This window comes from Salvia miltiorrhiza, chromosome 1 (assembly GCF_028751815.1).
Source record: "Salvia miltiorrhiza cultivar Shanhuang (shh) chromosome 1, IMPLAD_Smil_shh, whole genome shotgun sequence".
Classification (NCBI taxonomy): Eukaryota; Viridiplantae; Streptophyta; class Magnoliopsida; order Lamiales; family Lamiaceae; genus Salvia; species Salvia miltiorrhiza.
In genome coordinates, this window is record NC_080387.1 from 39,926,047 (window position 1) to 39,947,040 (window position 20,994).

A 20,994-nucleotide genomic window follows, 5' to 3' on the forward strand; every position below is an offset into this window, starting at 1 on the left:
CAAAGACTAATACGAACTGCGAGTTTATTTTAGAAGATTCATAAGATTTAGAAAAATTCAAACACAAAAATATAATGAGGCAAAATCTAATGAGATGGTGTCTTATTACTTGCAACTTCAGTCAAACATTTCTTGCTCCTGCAATCAAAAATAAAAATTTTGAATTACATAGCCTATTTAGTTCATACATATGTTTAATAAAGAACGACAAGTATTTAAAATTAACTTACCAAGTTGTGCCGCTAACAAATCTCTAGTTGTTTGCACCAATGTCGTATCGCATCAAATTTGAGTAGGAAGACACCCTTGCTTTTGTAGCCGTTCTTTGTTCATGTGAGGAATTTTATATCGATTTCCTCCTCCTAATTTCATGGATTCCTTCAAACATAGTTGTAATGTTAACCACACATGATTTATCTTGACGGGAGAATAGTCATAGAATGCTTTTTCTACTGCATAAACAAGCTCTCGAATATTTCTTGCACGCATTTTCTGTTGCAACGATTGTATGGCTCTAAAAAATCCAAGGTCAAGTATGTTAAAATCTGGAGAGTTCGGGGGTTGGCAAGTTAACCGAATGTCTAAGCCAGAACGTGAAATAGCGGCTAAGAAATCGGGATCATCAGAAGGAATATGTGTCCTTGCATTGTCTTGTTGGATGAAAATAGTTTCTCCTTGTTCCGTTCTTGGCCACTTCTCTTGAATTGCGGGAATGACCTTTTCAATTAAAAATGATTTTATAGTCTCCCTCTTAATAGATGTAATTGCCTTCATCTCCATAGTGCCAGCATCTCGATTTCTGCTGCTTCTTTGAGCCGGTTGTTCAGTGACAAATGGCCAACATCCTATTTTTCCATCAAATATTTCATTTCCGTCATTATCAAATCTGGGACGAGCCGTGGCTGCTAAAAACATGACCTTCGCAATGAAATTTTTACTTTGACATGATCGATCAGGATCCTCTTCGTTGGGGAGTAAGTAATACGTTTGATCATTTTTCGTCAAGTAGAACCACTTCTCATCAATATGAACGTAGTCGTACATTCCCTTAAACTTATAGTCATTCACCATACTGTTGTCATCCAACATCGACAAACAAAACCTTAGCCGGGATATTTTATTCTCTTCTTTCAAATGTGGCTTTATAGCACTGGAGTGACGACGGAGAAAACCTTGTTTAAAAAGACGATATAGTTTTGAGTAGCTAACTCCCAAAGCATCCGAAAGAGAAGCTAGTGTTGTTCGTCGATGCAACTCTATTTCGTGGACCCGAGTTAAATCAATCTCAATCCTTTTACGACCACAATTTTTGGCCTTCCTTGACGAAACATCCACATCTATGTTTGCTGGAGTTGTCTTGTGAATTTTCCATATTCTCTGCACTGTTCGTACATTCTTGATATTGTACATATGTTGCACCTCTTTTGTCGTGTTCAGCTTCAATTTTCCATTCACACTCTTCGCCAATAAGGTGCGGTAAATTGCCCATCGTTCTGCATTTGTTAGAACCCTTCTTTTCCTTCCTCGAATAGTACCTATTAGAAATAGGAGAAACACATGAATATTTAAAGTACTAGCATACTGCTATTACAGTTAACATATTAGAGCATAGTAACAACAAAAACTAGCAATATTAACTTTATTTAAATACTAAAAGCATTGCAAAAATAAAAGTCAAAATCCATTTCCGAAAAAATCTTGTTCCAAATTTTTGATAGACATAATAATGCACAGAGCCTTGTCTATCAATGATTAAGTAATCTTTATAAATTCTTTTACTAGTAAATCAAACAGTAACTTGTCTACGTTTAAATCCCAATTTGTTGGGAGCTTACTGTCAATTATGGGATTTTTTTTCGTTTGGCGTTGAAGTAGAAGTATTTGTCAAATTATGCCTAGATTATGACGACCCAGTAATAGATATTACGAGGATATTCAGTATTTTAAACAAAACTTAAATTCTATGAACTAGTAAATAAGAACCACATCAGATTTCATTTTACCATAACAAAACAACACTTAAATTCTAAGAAAAATGATCCTATTATTCCAACCTAGAAGTCGGAGCAGCTACTAACAAACTTATAAGAAGATTAATAGAGAGATTCATACCTTGATCATCAGTTTGTTGGTTTGGTACAATTTCTGTGCTTTCCACAATCATAGATGGCGGTGCAGAATCCTCAATTTGCTCGGTAACCATCTCTTCATCTGATGAATCTGATAATGCTCTATCGCCATCTTCCCTAAGTTCATGCACGTCGAGTTCTATAACAGGATATTCAATCCCATGGTTTTCTCCATTTAGTTCAATAATGAGGTTTCTTGATGAAGAAGACGACACTGAAATTGAAATGTCTCCTTCTTTGTTGTACAATTCATGGTCTATGATTGGAGGAGGTTGATTCAAATCAATCATGAATTTTGAATCTATGACTGTAGGTGTGAAGATTAAGTTGTATACATATCATATTTATAGAATAATCCATGAAAAATTCAAATTTTTAGTGACTATTGATTGGCCTCTTAATTCCCCCCTATATGTTCTAAAAGGAGATTTCTAAGGACATGAAATTGCCGGCAAAACCAACACAAATTCATCAAGAGTTATTTGATTTGAATTCCAAATAAAAATTTTAATTGTTACAAAATCTCCCGGCAAAATCAATAGGAGAATATCAAAAGTGTGTTTCATATTTTTGGAGAACGAAGAGTTATCATAAATATGAAAACTAGGTGGACAACTTAATTTGGATTTAATATTGCTTAATAATTAGAAATAATTAGTGTAAAAATTATCATTAAATAAGGTTATAATAGGTATAAAATTTATTCATTAAAATATGTGTAAAACACTAGAACGACTTATATTAAAAATGGGAGGGAGTATATAACAGTTTTTAACAAATAAATGCAAAAGTTATATTTTGATGCAATGGCTATAGCTCACCACTTTTCCTTATTTCAGAAGGTGAGTGATGAATTTTATTGATCAATATATATATATATATATATATATATATATATATATATATTTATAATTTGAATCGAATTAAAATTATGACCAATTTAATCCAAGTTGGAAATTAATTATGTGACTCGATCCATTAGAAAAAATCTTAAGAGGTCACAACTCAATCACTCGTAAGCTGAGCTACGTAATTGATTTCGGGCTGTTACGTAAGGTTAAATGTGATCATACATCATAATTATAATTTGAGACAAAATTTTCTTTTCTTTTAAAAAAATGATTAATTGCCCTTTTGCATATAAACTTTAGGGCAAAATGCATGAAAATACCCCACTTTATACCAAAATCTGGTTTTTTGACAATCTTTTTTTTTGTTGCAAAAATTTTAACCACATTTCAATTTGTTGCAATTTCCGGCCCGTTAAATTTTCCGGCCAACTTAATGCTGATGTGGACTCCCGTATAGCTGAGGTGGCGAGTCTTGGCGGCTAACTAAACGACGTCGTCTCTAAAAGTTTAAAACAACATCGTTTTAATCCAATTGAACCAAATATATCGATTAGGGCTTGAATCAACAATTCCAAATTTCATTTCTTTAAGTTCGAATAGTTCTTCAAGAACTTCTCATTTGCAGCGTAAATCTATTAATCAATGGATTCTTCTTCTGAAATTGGACAAATGAGCTCATCCCATTTCCCCTTACCTCAAAGGTTCTGCAGGTGCAAAGAACCGGAGCCCTGCATCTTGCAGGCTTCAAATAGTGCCGCGAATCCGGAGCGGCGCTACTACCACTGCCGTCGCCGTGGTCATCGGGGTGATTGCAAGTATTGGGAATGGGTTGATCCCGTTCTATCGGCGTACTACAAGGATTGCTTCCTCAAGATGAAGCTCGAGAGGGACCTGGCCCTGGAAGAACTAGTCCGACAGAGGGAAAGAAAGGAAGGCAAAAACATCTCCATTGGGTCTGATGAAGAAATAGGACTCTCAGAAGGTGAAGATGAGTTCAAGAAACTTGGGATTCAAATTAATAGTGTGGAAAAAAGGATGAAGATGTTGTGTATGGCGTTTGTACTTGTTGTTGCACTGGTGTTTGTTGGTTGGGTTTAGGATGTAGTTGATGATGACTATTTATGTAGCATCTTTATGTAATTTTTGCTCTGTAATGGCAGCACAACTTCGGTGCAATGAAATTGGGGCAGTTGTTTTCACTATACAAGATACTTTATGTGCAAATTATTTGGATATTGAATTGTAAAACTAAGATGAACAATTTAGGCACAAAACACATGTATTACTTCATTAAAAAGGGTCTAAAAAGCCCTATCTGTTACATCAAAAGGGGATGCATGTCTACAAAAAAACCACAGTAAGAGTGCTTTCTTGTTTACAAAATAACCATGACTTGTTTACAAAAAAACCAAGTCTACTATTAGTGAAACACGAATCATCTAATTCCCAGCTGGATTTGTGCTTTCTTGGGTTGAGGGGCCTTCTTTGCTTCCTGTCACTGTGCTTTGTGAAGAACTTTGGTTTTGTTGCTGAAGTCTTGTACTCCTAAGAGGCTACAGTAAGAGTTTTGACATGTATTATTACTCTAAAATTGATCTATGAAATGAGAAAGCTAAAATAACAAGAAAAGTGCTTACAATAAATCCTGTCCTCGGCCTTGTTTGAACTTGCTCACTTGATGTTGTTATCTGCTCACCCTTACTTTTCTTTGACCTTGGAGGTTGGATAGGATGAATTCTTGGCCTTCCTCTCTTGCCCTGGTTCAATGATAAAGTAATAGTGGTCATTTGATGTCCCATGTTTAAACTAATAACAGGAATGAAGTTATATAATACATCAACTACCTTGGGCTTAGGCGGTGCCTTCTCATTCTTACAGGTCTTGATATTGTGTCCTTTTTTATGGCAGTTTGTACAGGTCATCCGTAGCCCAAACCTCTTCAATTTGTGTGGATTTTTAGGATCTTCTTCCGGGTCCCTTCTCCTCACTTTCTTGGGTCTACCAGGCAGCTTCCTAATCAAGGGGGGCTTCACAGGGTGTCCCTCGGCCGCAGGCCACATCTCCTCACTCACCAAAGGCTCTATAGCATACTTATATGCTTCTAGATACCTTTCAACTGTGTAGTATGTATGCACATATGCAGATGGTTCCTCACCCTCAAAGTTAATGGCAGCACATGCATGAAGACATGGTATTCCAGTGACATCCCATCCCCTACATGTGCAACTTCTCGCATTCACATCAACAACAAAAGCCCTTCATTCATAACTCACCTCATATTTCTTTGTCATGTTAGGAAAAACATAAGCTGTCACACTCTTAGCCATAGTTTTTTCAAGAGCCCTCATTATGGCTGGACACACCCTATCACTAACTCCAGCCATCGTTTTCAATTTTTCTACCTGCCTTACCATGAGATCTCTTCTTATCTGCTCACACATATGTATGATATGCATGCCCCTCGCTGCTATTATGTATCCATTGAATGTCTCAGCTATGTTGTTATCTATCATATCACTACATGGGTGCAATGAAATAAAGGCCTTACAGAAACGTTGCACATCTCTTGAAATAAAGTCCTCATAAGCTGCTGCATTCTCTGCCTTCAACTCCTCCAACTTCATGTTATACTCTTGCACATATGTGCTCTTCACAATGCTCCAAAAAATGTTCTTCAAGCTGGAACCTTTGTGAGATTTTTTCCAATTCATATATACATGTCTGGCACAATTCCTGTGCTCAGCCATGGGTGCTAACTTGCTAACAGCATTCATTAAACCCTAGCAGAGAGTGAGAGATAGCAGAGAGTGAGAGGTGTGAGAGGTGAGAGATAGCAGAGAGTGAGAAGATTAAAGATAAAGCTCCACCTTTTGTTGATCAGAGATAAAGCTCCATCCATTCCCATCTGTTATAGCTAAATCTTGGAGAAGAATCTCTAAGAACCAAGTCCAACATCTTTCATTCTCAACCTCCACCACTGCCCATGCAATTGGGAACATTTGATTGTTCCCATCCTAAGCATATACATAAACAAATATTAGATTCATATACAAAATAAATGTTTGGTCAGTTTGTATTTAAGATGCAACATAAGAAATAATTACCTTTCCAACCGCAGCCAAGAGAATTCCACCTAAGTAGGTCTTTAGAAAGCAGCCATCCAGCCCTATAATAGGCCTACAGCTCTTCTTGAAGCCATGTCTCAGTGCACTATGTCCAATATACAAGCCTCTGAAGACTGAACCCTCTCCCAGTAACAACCTATAAGTCCCCTCCTTATCAACCCTCATCAATTCAGCTACATACCTCCTCAACAAGGCATAATGCCCTTCAACTGACCCTCTCATCATCTCTTGGGCAATAGTCCTTGCCCTATACAATCTATCCCTAGTTACAATTGTCTTATGCCTATTCCTAATGTCCTCAGCTAACAGTTTAATAGGCAAGTTGGGCTGAACCCTGAAAACATTTTGGTATTTGGTTGCTATCCATCTAGAACTGACAAGCTTGTTATTGGTTTTCCTTGTACAAGTGTGATTGGGCACATAAGTCTTAATCATAAAAGTATCATGAGCCTCCACAAGAGATGCAAATACAGTCCATTTACAAGGTGGTGTGCAAGTGGCTCTACAACTACCCTTTGTAACCTTCCCAAACCTGATGTGTTTACCATTTGCTATAGCATTATCCCTAAGAGCTTCCCTGCACTCAAAGCCATCTGCAAATCTCATGCCTTGCAGATCAAGCTTTCTCGGTTTAGTCTTAGGGTCATAGGTAGATCTGAACTTCCTACTTCTCTTACCCTCTAACTCCTCATCTGTGGAAGCAGAGTCATGATCACCAGAGCTTGCATAATCTGACTCAGCATTCTCATGGTCATAAACAAGATTAAATCCCATCCATTTCTCAGGCTCCTCATCAACTAAAGCAAATATATTTTTTTTAGCCTTAACATTTTTTCTTGAATTCTCATACTCTTCATCATCTGGCACAAGTTCATTATCAGCCAAATCATCATCAGATGATTCACCATCTATGGGTTTGTAATCAGAGTCATCAGAGTCATTATCTACTAACTCTCCATCATATCCCCACTCACCCAAATCTATGGTTTCATCATCATAAGCTGTCAATTCACCCTCATCTTCATCATCTGCCTCCTCACCACCAACCTTAGTGCTACTCTCACCAGTCTTAGCCACACTCTCACCAGCCTTAGTGCTACTCTCACCAGTCTTAGCCACATTCTCACCACCCTTAGCCATATTCTCAACACCCTTAGCCATATTCTCAACAGCAAGATTTTGGTCAGAAGGAACTTCGGTCGATATAATCCCACCATCAACAAAAACGTGCAAGACTCTACAAGATGAATTAAGACAACCAAGCATATCCATGCAGTCTTTATCATTTTGAAGTAGTCTAAAGTTTTGGGTTCTAGGAATTTGATAACACAATTTTTTCCAAGAGCCATAACCAAGATTCTTAACTAAATCTTCAACATCAAAATACCCAAATCTATCAGGATCATGTTCAAAAGTTCCCTCACATTCCCCCGCATTATAAATATCTTTCTTATCGAAATGCACGAATTTACCACCATGGTGAATGTAGACTCCAAATGAACTGTAAAAAAACCCAAACAACAGGAAGAAATCACAAAAAACCCTAATAAAAACCCAAGTACAAAATCAATTTTAAAAAGCAGAAAAGCCCTACCTGTCCCTCATTTCTCTCGCAATTACTGTGCTCCTCGTGCTACGCTGGGACCACCTCCACAAAGGGTTTATGACGAAAAAGACAACAGCTGCAGATTAAACTATTCTTCAAGTGGGGATTTGAGCTACACTTTATTCAGAAATCACAATAAAGATGGGATTCAAAGGTTTCGATTGAAGCAAAGACTTGAGATTATGAAGAATCTCATCGTGTCCTATCAATTTACAACCCTAATTCCCAGACGACGTAGTTTTGCTCTTTCTCTCCTCAACACAAAACGATGTCGTTTGGGCAAATTTTAAAGAAATGTATTTGTTAATTACACGTGTTTCATCCAACAATTCATTTTAATTACACGTCAATAGCCAAATCAGATACTAAATACACGCAAGCAAAATCCCCAATTTAAGTTGGCCGGAAAATTTAACGGGCCGGAAATTGCAACAAATTGAAATGTGGTTAAAATTTTTGCAACAAAAAAAAAAGATTGTCAAAAAACCAGATTTTGGTATAAAGTGGGGTATTTTCATGCATTTTGCCCTAAACTTTAATATTTGGCATGGTAGCTGTTGAACTATTAATTTAATATTATTATATAAATTTTAAAATTTGACATGATAATTATTGAAATAGTATTTACTATCAATTATGATCTCAGCTAAGCTTACTGCTGACATGACTAGTCATTTAATTAACGTAATTTCATAAGAGACTACGTTATTTCTACCAACCGATAATCACGCGAGAAAGATTGTGCCACATCAATTTGGCCAAATTATGATTGATAGTAAAATCAAATTAACACCAAATACTAAACTTTGTATGTAAAATTAGAATTTGAGACGAGAGTTCAATAATTTCTCAGCAATTAACTCAAAAGTAAAAGTTTATATATTTTTAACTAAGAGAACAAATTTGATTTAAAATCAAAATTTTGATATAATTCATGTATTTATAGGAGATCAATCTTGAAGAGTAGCCACGCTTTAAATTTGGTGATAACCCTCACAGAAAAAGAATGCTGCAGCAGCTCTGCAAACAGAGGAACTAAACAGAGCACATAGAGAAACGTCCTAACAGAATCCGGCAGAAGAAGCGAGAAAAGCGAAGCCAGAGATAAAGACCAAGAAACGCTTATAGAGTGAGTGATGAAGGCACGAATGCTGGCCGATGCGGAGCGAAAACCGGCCTCTGCATCGGCTAACATGGAGCAAACGAGCAGCAGAAAACAGAGGATCGCAGCGGTCACCGTTTTCGGGTGCGTGTCGAACGGGGTTTCCTCCGAGGCTTGACATTTCAGGATCACGAAGTTTAGAAGCGTCGAAATCGAAGAAACATACAGTTCGTTGGGGGAAATGGGCGGTTGTTGGAACAGGATTTTGAAGCATGGCAGATTGAGGAAGGCGGCGGAAGAGAATCTTGATCGGAAAGCCATTGATGCAACGAATGGAAAACTTTTTCTTTTTGTGGGCGTTTTATTGGAGGAGTTGTGGAAGGAATGGCGATATAGATTTATAGAGATGGTTTTGGTGGGTGGGTGGGTGGGGGGGGGGGGGGTGTTCGAGAGCAAGAGAGGGAAAAACTTGTTGATGATTTCAAAGATTTATAGTTAGTACCTTATGTCTCAAGACAGTTCAAAAGGTTCATTTGTAAACAATTAACTTTATTTCTTACCTCAATCCTCATGCACCCCGAAAAACATTTAAAAAAATAGTTTTCACAGTACTAGTCGATTTGTAGGGCTTCAAAGCAGCCAATCGATGATTTATTTTTGTTGATAATCGAGTGTTGCATGTTGAATCGTTGATTGCTTTCAATTCTTTCAGCATATCACTAAAATTGTTGATAATTAATCTAGATATTTTGTGAGAAAAGAAAAAGAAAATTGTCAGTATTTTTAACGAGAACATCACTTTTTGAAGGTGGGTTCAAAAGGTTCATTTCTGTTAAAATAGATTATGTGTGACATGAAAATAATAAAGTCAACGAGAATAAGGCCCCAAGCACAGAAATAAAAGGATAATAAAGTGAAAGACATGTCTTTGTCCATAAAATTAATGAGATTTTTTTTGAGTTAGAGCACCCATAGTGCGTGACTCGATCGGCGCCACTTGAGTTACCCATTGATCGAGTCACCTACTCGAGTGAGACCCGATTTATCGGGTGAGACACGATGGGCGATATGTATGGCGCGCGTGTAACACGCGCCTAATTAAAAAATTTTGGCTTTTTTTTTAAAAAAGCCGTTACTGACTTAAAAAAAAAAATCTGTCGAATCCATTGGCTTCCATTTTTTTTCTTCTCTCTATTCTTTATATACTCATTCCTCTTTCTTCCTCAAACACCACAATCAGCTTCTTCTATCTTCTTCCTCATTCTCTCTCAAATTCTCTTAAAAAAATGGATCCATACAATCCAAACTATTACGACCCAAATTGGGTTCTCGACCTCTCCGGCAATCATCATCCCGATTATTCGGGTTTCAACTTGGAGGAAGAACCTCGTCAAAGCGGCAAGGAGGAGGAGGCACCGCCCGCCCACAGTGTGTCGAAGCCCAAGAAAGGAGGGCGGCAGAAGGCAATGGCCTTCAAAGAGAAGGCACCGGCTCCTATGCCAGAGGAAGGAAGGACCCCCGTCACACCTACACCCCCGAGGAGATGGACCTTATTGTCCAAATTTGGACAGAGGAAACCAACGACGCCGTCCGGGGTGTCGACCAAAAGGGGGAGGCCTATTGGCAACGGATTCTCGATCGGGTGACCCCCTCATTGGCGCCAACCTCAAAATCCGCCAAATAAAGGGACACTTCGCCCGGGTGAGTGCGGATGTGAAGTTATGGGAGAATATCTGGGTAGAGATGTGCGCCAAGTGGCCTTTCGGCCATTCTGACGACATGCTCCAACAGAAGGCCCATACTATCTTCGCCGCTAGGAGCACTTCCGGCAGCTTCACCTACTGGAATGCATGGAAGATGCTCCGAGTCAACTAGAGGTTCAAGTCTATGTACCTCGAGGGAGACGTGCATGCCTCCAAGAGGACGAAGACGTCGGAGACGGGCGACTTCACTAGCTCGACGTTGAGCGAGGAACTCACGTCTTCCCGGCCGATTGAAAACAAAGCGGCGAAGGCGGCGGCGAGGGAGGCTAAGGGGAAGGGGAAGTCGTCGGCATCACAAGCCTCGGAGGCTCCACCCGAAACCAAGAAGATGTTTGAGAAGTCCGACAGCAAGATCACCTGAATCATGGAGATGTACAATAAAAAGAATGCCCTCAAGAGGGAGATCCATGACGATCAGGTCATGTTCATGAAGACTTCCGACATGACTCCGGAGCAGCTCAAATGACACAAGCAACGGGTGGTGGAGATCCTAGCTTGGCGAAGGGGCGGTGGAGACTAGATATATAGGTTTTTTTATGTAATTTTTAATTATGTCTTTAGGTTTTTTAAGTAATTTTAAATTATGTCTTTATATTTTTTTTAATGTAATTTTTAGGTTTTTAATATTAATGCAATTTGTTTTTTAAGTAAATTGTGCTATTTAAAATTGTGCAATTAAATTTAAATAAAAAATACAAAAATCAAAAACTAAAAAGATCAAGTCAGCTATCAAGTCACCTCACTGTGGCCTCCTTACTCATTATGGTCTCTTACAATTCATTTACATTCCATGTTCATACATATTGGATGACTCGAATTAACTACCTCAAAGGTGTAATATCTTATGAATTGAATTGTGTTTTGTCGTTATTAATTAAATTTTTTATTACACATAATTAGTTATATCTTTGAATTTATATGTATATTAGTAGACATGGTCACATGGTGTTGATTGCCCCATTTTCAAATTATATCATATAGTTACAAAAATAACACAGCAACAAATGTAAGTGTATAATAAAGAGAAATCAAACCCCATAATTAATGCATAATCAAATGCTATATAAATTCTTGTTTCAATTTTACAGCGAGTTCTAATGAGTATATATCTATATATATATATATATATATATATATATATATATATATATATATTTCATATTTTCATATATGTGTGCGCGTAATTCCATAGTGAAGAACAAATCTTTGATTTTCAGTATTTTTTATTTTGATAAATTAACAATATTAAATAAAGAAATTTAAAGGTTGCGTCACAGGAAACTCGAATTCAAAACTTTTGGCCTTAGGTATTAACCCCTTACCGCTTGGCCAACACATATACATAAATTTTCAGTATTTTGTTGTGTCCAAATTTGGGTGTATGCATGTAATATGTTTTTTTCTCGAATGTCGATGTTATATCATTAAAAAAAATGTAGTTTTTATTTTTATTTTTAAATGATTTCTCAATGAGAATATCATGTAGGTAAAAGGTTCAAAGAGTTCATTTCCATCTCGACACAATAAATATGTGCTTTATTATAGATTGCGTGGATAACACAGTCAACAAAAAGAATACTACAAAGAATTGACGTTGTAAGGCTATAATAAAGTACTCCCTCCGTCCCAATATTCAAGTCCCGTATTCCTTTTTGAGCCATCCCATGTAACAAGTCCCCTTTCCTTTTTTGGCATTAATTAGGACTCAATTAAGCATTTAATTAAGTCTCTCTCCTCCCACAACCAACCCATCTGCTTCTCTCTCTCTCTCTCTCTCTCTCTCTCTCTCTCTCTCGTCTCAACCCCCACCTACCTCTCTCTATCTCCTCCCATCTCACCGCCTTCTACTGCCTTGCACCTCCGCCGCCTCCACCGCCTCCACCGCCATCCTCTTCCACCGCTTCCCACCTCTCCACCTTCACCGCCTCTACAACCATTTTCTTCGGCCGAACAAACAGAGCCACCGTTCCTCTCACCCCTCCACCTTCCACCGCCTCCAACAGCTCCTGCTCTGCCTCGCGTCTCCGCCGCCAACGCAACTCGCGCCGCCTCGCGCTTCCGTCTTCACCGACTCCAACGCCACCGCCGCTTCGCGCCTCCTCCTACGCCGCCTTCCAACACGGGCAGATCTGCTCAAATAATTTAGGGATTTGCAGGTATTTAGGGTGGTGCGGTTGTCGCCGAAGTGGGGTTGCATATTTACAGAGGGTGGTGCGGTTGTCGCCGGAGTCAGGGAGAGAATAGGGAAGGAAGAGGGCGCTGGTGGTGGCGGCGGACAGATCTCTAGCCATGGTGGTTCTCTGCCCATGCGCCGGACTCAATTTTGTGATTTTGATTTTGAAGTTAGGATTATTGAATTATGATTTCGTCTATTAGAGTTGATTTTTGATTTTGATTTATGGAAGAGGGAGAAGAGATTTTGCTAGATCTGGGAAATGTAGGTATTGCTATGGGTGTGTGTTCGTCTGTTTTGTGAGACCGCCGGAGAGGCCACCGGAGAGAGACCACCGAACTCCAGTTTTTTAATTTTGCAGTTTTTTAATTTTGCTATATTCCTTGTTAATTTCCAGTTTTTTTAATTTTGCTATATTTCTTGTTGTATTATTCAATTGAATTAGTAAATAAAATAACATTAAATAAAGCACTAATTATGTGGTCCCTACTACTTTTACCTTCACTTTAACTCTCCTAAATACCCGTGCCCAAAAGAAAGGGGACTTCATTAACGGGACGGAGGGAGTAATAAATAATCGTATACTAGTACTTTCTCTTCTTCTTTTTGAGATTTTGCTCGTATTGGGAATTTTACTCACTAAAACATCTTCAGAGGGAGTCTCTAAAAGGAAATCGGTGGTTCCCACTTTAAAATCTTCTTTCTTCAATGTAATGATTTTAAAAAGGGTTTTAATTCCCACATTCTCATTTTATTTTAATTTTACTCTTTAATTTTAAAATTCAACATTTCATTAAAATCTATAATGTATTAAAAAGAAAATTCTCAATTGAAAAATAATTTTAAAACTGAATGGCTAATTTGTAATTATAATAAATTTTATATATATATATATATAGAGAAGGGTTCAACAGAGAAGCTAAATATTGTGGAGAATAGAGAATTCGTAAAATAAAAACGAACAGATCTATAATTTTAATGAACAGATCAATGTACCGCATGAACAACAATTTGCCCCGGGTTCAAATCCTGCTGGTGGCGAGTTATTCTATATTTTTACTAAATACGTCTGTTCATTAGTTATGTTGATCTGTTCGTAAAATATATAGATTTGTTCATGATGAATAAAAAGATAATTCTCTGTTGAACTTCTTATATATATCTTTAACTTCTTATTTCTCTATTTTATTTCTTTTCTAAAATTATAAAATTCGATTAATTTTATAAAATATTTGATATATATACATCAAATTAAAGATCATGACAAGAATTTTAATTTGATAATATGTTATGTAAATATTGGATTTAAAATGTAAAAATTATACTCCCTCTGTGCCGCCGAAGTTGAAGCGTTTTTTTACGATATGTGATTTAATGAGTTAGTGTTTTGTAGTTTAAGTATGTTTGTAGATTTGTGGTTAAGTCATTATCTATATAATCAATAATTTTGAATTACTTTTAACTCAAAATTTTAATTTAATAATATGATTTTTATTTTATGTTTGATTTAATATTTTTATTTTAACTTTAATCATGAATTACTACAATAATCTGGCTTTTTTTTTTAATTCCTGCTCGCATGAAATTTTTTATTCATGCTCACTGAATTAGTTAAATCTAATTACATGCTTAATATCCCTAATTCTTATCAAATAAAGAAACGACTCAACTTCGTTGAAGTGGTTCAAAAAGAAATACGACTCAACTTCAACGGGACGAATGGAGTATTTGTTTAAAGATTAAAATTTGAGAAAATTCTCTATCATCTCTCCTTTATTTGAATAAATACATTTTTTTATTTTTATTTTCATTTTTTCATCTAACTTATAATTTTTTTCTTCACAATATTATTTTTTATTATTGTCAATTCTTATTTATTTTTCATTTGTTATATTAAACTCAAATATATTTAGCTAAAATTATATAGCATTTTTAATTACATCTATATTTTTTTATATAATAATTGAATTGGTATCAACTTTACACATATAATGAAATATAAAAATATTTTCTGTGTGTTGCACGGGAGCAAATGCTAGTTAAATTTAAACATTACATTTTTTTAAAAAATTGCGATTTTATTAAAAGAGAAAGAAAGAAACCTAAAAAAAAAAACCCTCCTTGAAAGCACAAGAAGAGAAGACTAAGGGCCGGACCTCATTAAAACCTTTTTACGGAAAACCCAGTGGGAAAAACCGTAAAAAGGAAAAAGAGTACCCGTCTAAAAGAAAGTAGAGAGCGGAGGGGAAAGTTTCCGGAACTCCGGCCTAACCATCGTTCCCAAACAATCCCGGCTCTCACCCAAAAAAACAAAAGATCAGAGGCAAAAGGCCGGTGAGATGCCGTCGCCAAAAAGCCAAACCAGAGAAAGCTAAACGGCCGGTTAGACTCCGTCGCCGTTAGCACAAAGAAGAAAAACCAAACTAACAAAGGAAGGCTACAAGGCCGGTTATACGCCGTCGCCGTGAGCTTTCCAAAACTACGAAACCCAAGGAGCACATGCAGAAGGTAAAAACTCGGCCGGTTAGACGTCGTCGCTAGTTTTACCCTACCAACAAGGACACTCCAACGAAACAAGTTGCTGCAAGTTTCGGCCGGTGAGACGCCGTCGCCGGAAACTAGACAGCTTTGTTGAACACCGCTGCACCGAGCTGCCGAGAGGACATCAGCCTTGCGAGAGCTCCACGCACCCGAGCTGCCAAAGGGAATCTCCAGCGTAGCAAGCAAACAACATCTGCATCCAGTGCAGCCCGACCACCAAGTTTTCAGCACCAACTGCTCTACTGAACAGCCCAGGCGCCTGCCAAGTGCTCGACCAATAGCAAGCTGCAATAAGACATAAAGAACACACAAACAAAACAGCCTGCCAAATGTTCGACTAAAAGCTTGATCGAAGAAATCACAACCCATACACAAAGTATCATAACAGCCTCCCCTAAGCACAAGCGAAGCCTTAATGCTTAAAGCGGAGATAACTTTGCACTGCCATATCCATTCGAGCTGCATTTTTAATTTCTTGAATTTCATGGGGCCACCAACCCTCCTCGCGACTATCATTGGCCATGATATCCGCAACTTTATTTCCCTCGCGATAAATGTGAGTAACTTGAAGATGAGACTCAGGAAGAAGGCGAAGAATTTCACGCCAAGCCGCAATGAAACGCCAAGGGACATTGCAAGAGCGATTTGCAAGAATTTTCACAATGTAAACCGAATCGGATTCAATCCAAAGATAAAGCCAGCCACGGTTATGAGCAATCCGAATAGCATGAGTAATCGCCAACAGCTCCGCCTCAAAGGCATATCCAACGCCACCTTTGACATGGAAGCATCCTCGCACCCAAGCCCAGTTGTCGCGAAAAACACCTCCAGCCGCAATTTTTCCCGGCGCTCCTAAGGCCGATCCATCTGTATTCACCTTGATCCAAGGAGCCGAAGGAGGCCACCAATGCACATTAATAACCTCCGGGGGAGGAGCAGACCGAGCTGAGATCCCAATAGCTCTAGTGATCATATAGTCTTCCCAAGTATTATGAATATGCCCGATGTTATGAAAGTTGCTCTCAATCTCAAGAAAAGTAACCCGAACCATATGGATGATATGTTTTCCGTTCCAATCTTTATTCTCAAAAATATAATTATTGCGGGTTGTCCAAAGAAGCCAAAGCATAGTGACGATCCCTGCCTTCCAAAAAACACCAATTTGAGGGCAGAGCTTACGATTCCAAGCATCAACTAAGAGGCTATGAGTATCCAAAAAAATCTGAGCTTGCTCGTAGTTAAACCACTTGAAGAATTCTTTCCAGAGCAGCATCACCCTAGCGCAATTCCAGAGAATGTGATAAGCGGTTTCCTGATGATTGCGGCAAAAAATGCAAAAATTAGGCATGATTAAACCTTGCCTAATGAGCCTGTCATAAGTGGGAAGTCGATTGTGTATAAGACGCCAACACATGATGGATCTCCGTATCGGAATGTAAGGTTCCCAAAGCCATTTACCCCATCTCACACTAGGATGTCGGTTTCCATGGTGAGAAGAGGCCAGTTTAGCCGTAATCTCTCCATGCAAGGCAGGTTTCCAATATCTTGTATCATCTTCCTCGCCGATTGGAACTAACAGGATATCACATACAATCTCCGGAAAATTATTGATAAAATTTTGTGTGAAGTGCCAAACTCCATCATAAAAGTAATCGGCGATAGATTGAGAAAGTCGCAAATAAGGAGGAGCCCCACACTTTGCCGCGATAGAGTAACCAAGCCAGTCATCGAGCCAAAAGTTGGTAAAAGTCCTGAGCCCACATGGCTATAAGTATTAGCAAAAATATCACCAATCTCATCACGAATACCTAACCAGATAGTTGAGGTGGCAGTACACGAACGGATACGGCTTTGAGGAGTGAGAATCGATCATGAAGTAGATCGTACCCAAAGTCCCTGCCCTTGATCACTTTCCAAGCCAACTTCATAAGGAAACTCTTATTCATGTTATCAAAGGAGCGAACTCCAAGACCACCCTCTTCCCAAGGAGTACAGACCCGATCCCAACTCACCGGGCAGACGGCTCTTTTTTTAGTGTCTCCTGACCAAAGAAAATTGCGACATTTCTGATCCAGATCTTTGATAAGCGCCCGAGGCCAGCGATAAACCATCATGGAATGCGTCAAAGAGCTCTGAATGACAGACTTAATAAGACAAAGTCGGCCAGCAATCGAGAGATGTAACCCTTTCCAACGAGCAAATTTATTAATGATACGGTCATGAATTGCTCTTAAATGACTTTCTCGAATCCTACCACAGCAAATAGGAACCCCCAAATAAACAAACGGAAGAGATTTCGTAGAAAATTGAAGAGTCTCCACAATGGAACGACGATCACGAACAGAAACTCCTTTCGCGAAGAAAACATGAGATTTCTCCATACTACATATCTGGCCCGAAATATCACCATAATAATCAAGAATCTTCTTAATCGTCAAGGCGTTAGCAGCAGTAGCTTTACAGAAAACCAGAATGTCATCGGCATACAAGAGGTGAGTAGGAAACTGGCGAGATCTAGACATCTTCATGGGGATAAGATGTCCCGAAGCAACACAATTGTGGAAAAGCTTGCTGAGCGCATCTCCCGCTATGCCAAACAAGATCAGAGAAAGCGGATCTCCTTGTCGAACTCCTCGAGAGCAGGAGAAATAGCCCCAAGTACGACCATTGCAGAGGATAGAAATGCGAGCCGATCTGAATGACATCGATCCATTGAACAAAACAATTATTATAACCCAGAACACGAAGCACATTTAAAAGAAAATCCCAGTGGAGAGTATCAAAAGCTTTTTTAATATCGATCTTGCAGGCCATATTACAACCACCATTCGATCTTTCCATACAGTTAACGCCTTCCGAACCCAACATGATACAGTCGTGTATAGACCTGCCTTTGATAAAGCCAAATTGGTTTTGAGAAACCGAAACAGCAGCCACCATACTAAGGCGAGTCGCCAAGACTTTAGAGATAATTTTAAAGAAAAAATTAGAGAGAACAATCGGCCGAAGATCAGTGACAGAGGAGATTTTATCCTTCTTGGGAATGAGGATAAGAGTGCTAGCATTACATCCAGAGGGAAGATAGCTTCTCTGAAAGAACACCCGAACCGCACCTATAATATCAACCTTGATAATCTGCCAACAAGAATGGAAAAACTTATCCGTAAAACCATCCGGCCCAGGAGAACTCTCAGCATCCATGTCAAAAACAGCAGCAATGATCTCCTCTTCATCAGGGATACGAGCTAATAGAGCATTCTGAGAGTTATATATCAAATGATCCAAAAGAGCTTGAATGTCAGCCAGACAGTTGTCACTCGAGCAAGTGCTAGCGAAAAGGTTGGTAAAGAACTGAACAACATGCTGGACAATGACAGTATCATCATGAATCATCGTGCCGTTAATAATAAGACTCTCGATATTCTGGTGTCGGCGCTTGTAGCGAAGCATATTATGAAAAAAGGTGGTATTTCTATCCCCATCCTGTAACCATTTGACTCTACTTTTCTGCTGTAAGAAACTGGATTTCTTAGTCAGGGTGACATTAATTTTAGCTTGAGCCTGAGTTTCCTTGGTGAACAAATCCTCTGTATATCCGTCTCTCGAGATGATTTGTTGTATTTCAAGGAGCTCCTGCTGAAAATCAGCAAGCATGATGTCCACTTTTCGAAACGTATTCTTGTTCCAATCCTTTAGGACATGCTTAAGACGCTTAAGCTTAGCCATGACTCTAAAGATAGGACAGGTGGTATCATAGTCCTGATTCCAAGAATTTCGCACCACTTCATGAAAGTCAGGATGCAAGATCCACATATTAAGAAACTTAAAGAAGTTCTGATGTTGAGTGGTCGGATTCTGACATTTCAGGATCAAGGGAGAGTGATCCGACGTGATATGGGGCAACACATGTGCATGTACCGAGCCCCAGAGCTTCGCAAAATCCTCGGAGTAGAGAGCTCTATCCAATATGGATTCAACATGACGCGGCATGAAACGACGGCCCGACCAAGTAAACTTGAGGCCAGTAGTCGGCGCCTCAATGAAAAACGTGGCCTCAATAAAATCCTTAAAATCCTGACACACCGTGTAATTCGGTCTACAAGAACTGATACGCTCATGAGCACCCTTGACGGCATTGAAGTCACCTATAAAGACCGTGTTGCTGTCCATATAGCTGAGAAGATAGAGCCACAAAAAACGACGTTGTATATGACAGTTAGCCCCATGGATGATCCCAATTCGGAAGACCAGATTCTGCCAACTGCAATCTGAAATAATCACCTGCTCAGAGCAAAACACCATATTAACAGTAACATCCGGGTGAGAAAGCATCCAAATATTCAGACTCATATTATGTCGAGAGTTCTGAAAGCAAGCAACCAAATTCAAAGATCTCCAGAAAGAATGTGAAGTTTTATTAAGATCCGACTTAGGCTCAATAAGACCCAAGATCAAAGGAGAAAAAAAAAAGCACAATGCTCCTTTATAATATGTTTGGATTCGTCCGTGAAGCCACGGATATTCCAAACCATCATATTCATCAAGAATTAAAAGCGATGCGTGGATTGAAGGTCTCCCTTCTCCACTTCTTCTGCCCAGCTGCCCACTGAAACATTGGACATTGTCCTGGCGTTTTGAGAGCTCCCTCTATCAATCACAAAATCTCTCGGACTATGCCCTACCGCGTGAGCAGACTGGAGCTTAGTGTTGATGAGATCCATAGCTTTTTGGTTTGGAACGACATTCTTATCAGCCTTTCTTAGTCTTCTTTTTATGCTGTCATCAGCGGCTGCCACCATTTTCTTCCCAGCACCCGGGGGTCGTCCTCTGCGTTTGGCTTCAAGACCTAGCTTGGCCACTTTCTGACTTTTCATCTCTCTTTCAATTTGAGCAAGAGTAGTCTCCTTTGAACTGCTAGGAACTTCTTGCAAATCACTCGTAAAATGTTTCTCATGTTCCAGCTGATCCGAAACATTTTCATCACCATGCCTCTCCTTCGAGCTTCTCCGTTTCTCTAAACGATCAGTATCAATGGTCTCATCAACCAAATCATCATCACTTTCTTCTCTTGCAGAATCCTCAGAGCCTTGATTGTCCTCTCTCTCCTTCTCTGTAGGATCGGCTAAAATGGCCTCTAGCGCATCCGGACCATAGAAATCCTCTTGTTCCTGCTCAGGGGCCCTATCATCCCCTAACGCTTCAAAGTGATTATTTGTTCCCAAAGGAGTCTCCTGTTTCTTCTCCGTCGGCTTCCAGTTGCTGAGTTTTCTAGGTTTGGTGAAAGCATCTTTAATACCCTCTATATCTTTAGGTTTAGTTGTAGGGTTCTCCTTATCTTTGAGACGCTTACATTTGTCAATAGAATGTCCTTTGATCCTGCATTTAGAACAATAATGCGGTAATTGTTCATAAATAAATTCCACATAAAAAGAAGTAACATCGCAATCAAGAGTCATCGATTCCACAAGAGGAAGCGAAAGGTCAATTTCTACAAGTAAACGAGCAAAACTTCCCACTTCTCGATTAGTCGAAGCGCCGTCAAGTTTGATAGGAACCCCTAGGGTACGTCCAATAGCCGCAAAGACCTCCGAATGCCAATATTCGACAGGCATGTTGTAAATTCGAACCCAAATTTGGCTAGAGAGGAAATTTCTTTGTGAGGATCAAAATTTCGCACCCATTCACGTAGACATAAAGAGCCCGA

General features: G+C 38.9%; 2 protein-coding genes across 2 annotated transcripts; both read right to left on the minus strand.

Annotated features, from left to right (window-relative positions):
• Positions 1-282: 282 nt before the first annotated feature.
• Positions 283-2,419, minus strand: LOC131008042 (uncharacterized). The gene is made up of 2 exons (XM_057934948.1): positions 2,113-2,419; positions 283-1,535 (listed from the first exon to the last, which is right to left on the minus strand). Exons 1-2 carry the CDS (start codon positions 2,417-2,419, stop codon positions 283-285), a joined length of 1,560 nt encoding a protein of 519 aa, XP_057790931.1.
• Positions 2,420-15,414: 12,995 nt separating this feature from the next.
• Positions 15,415-19,640, minus strand: LOC131008050 (uncharacterized). The gene is made up of 4 exons (XM_057934955.1): positions 18,178-19,640; positions 17,138-17,984; positions 15,789-17,055; positions 15,415-15,575 (listed from the first exon to the last, which is right to left on the minus strand). Exons 1-4 carry the CDS (start codon positions 19,638-19,640, stop codon positions 15,415-15,417), a joined length of 3,738 nt encoding a protein of 1,245 aa, XP_057790938.1.
• Between the last annotated feature and the right edge of the window lie 1,354 nt (positions 19,641-20,994).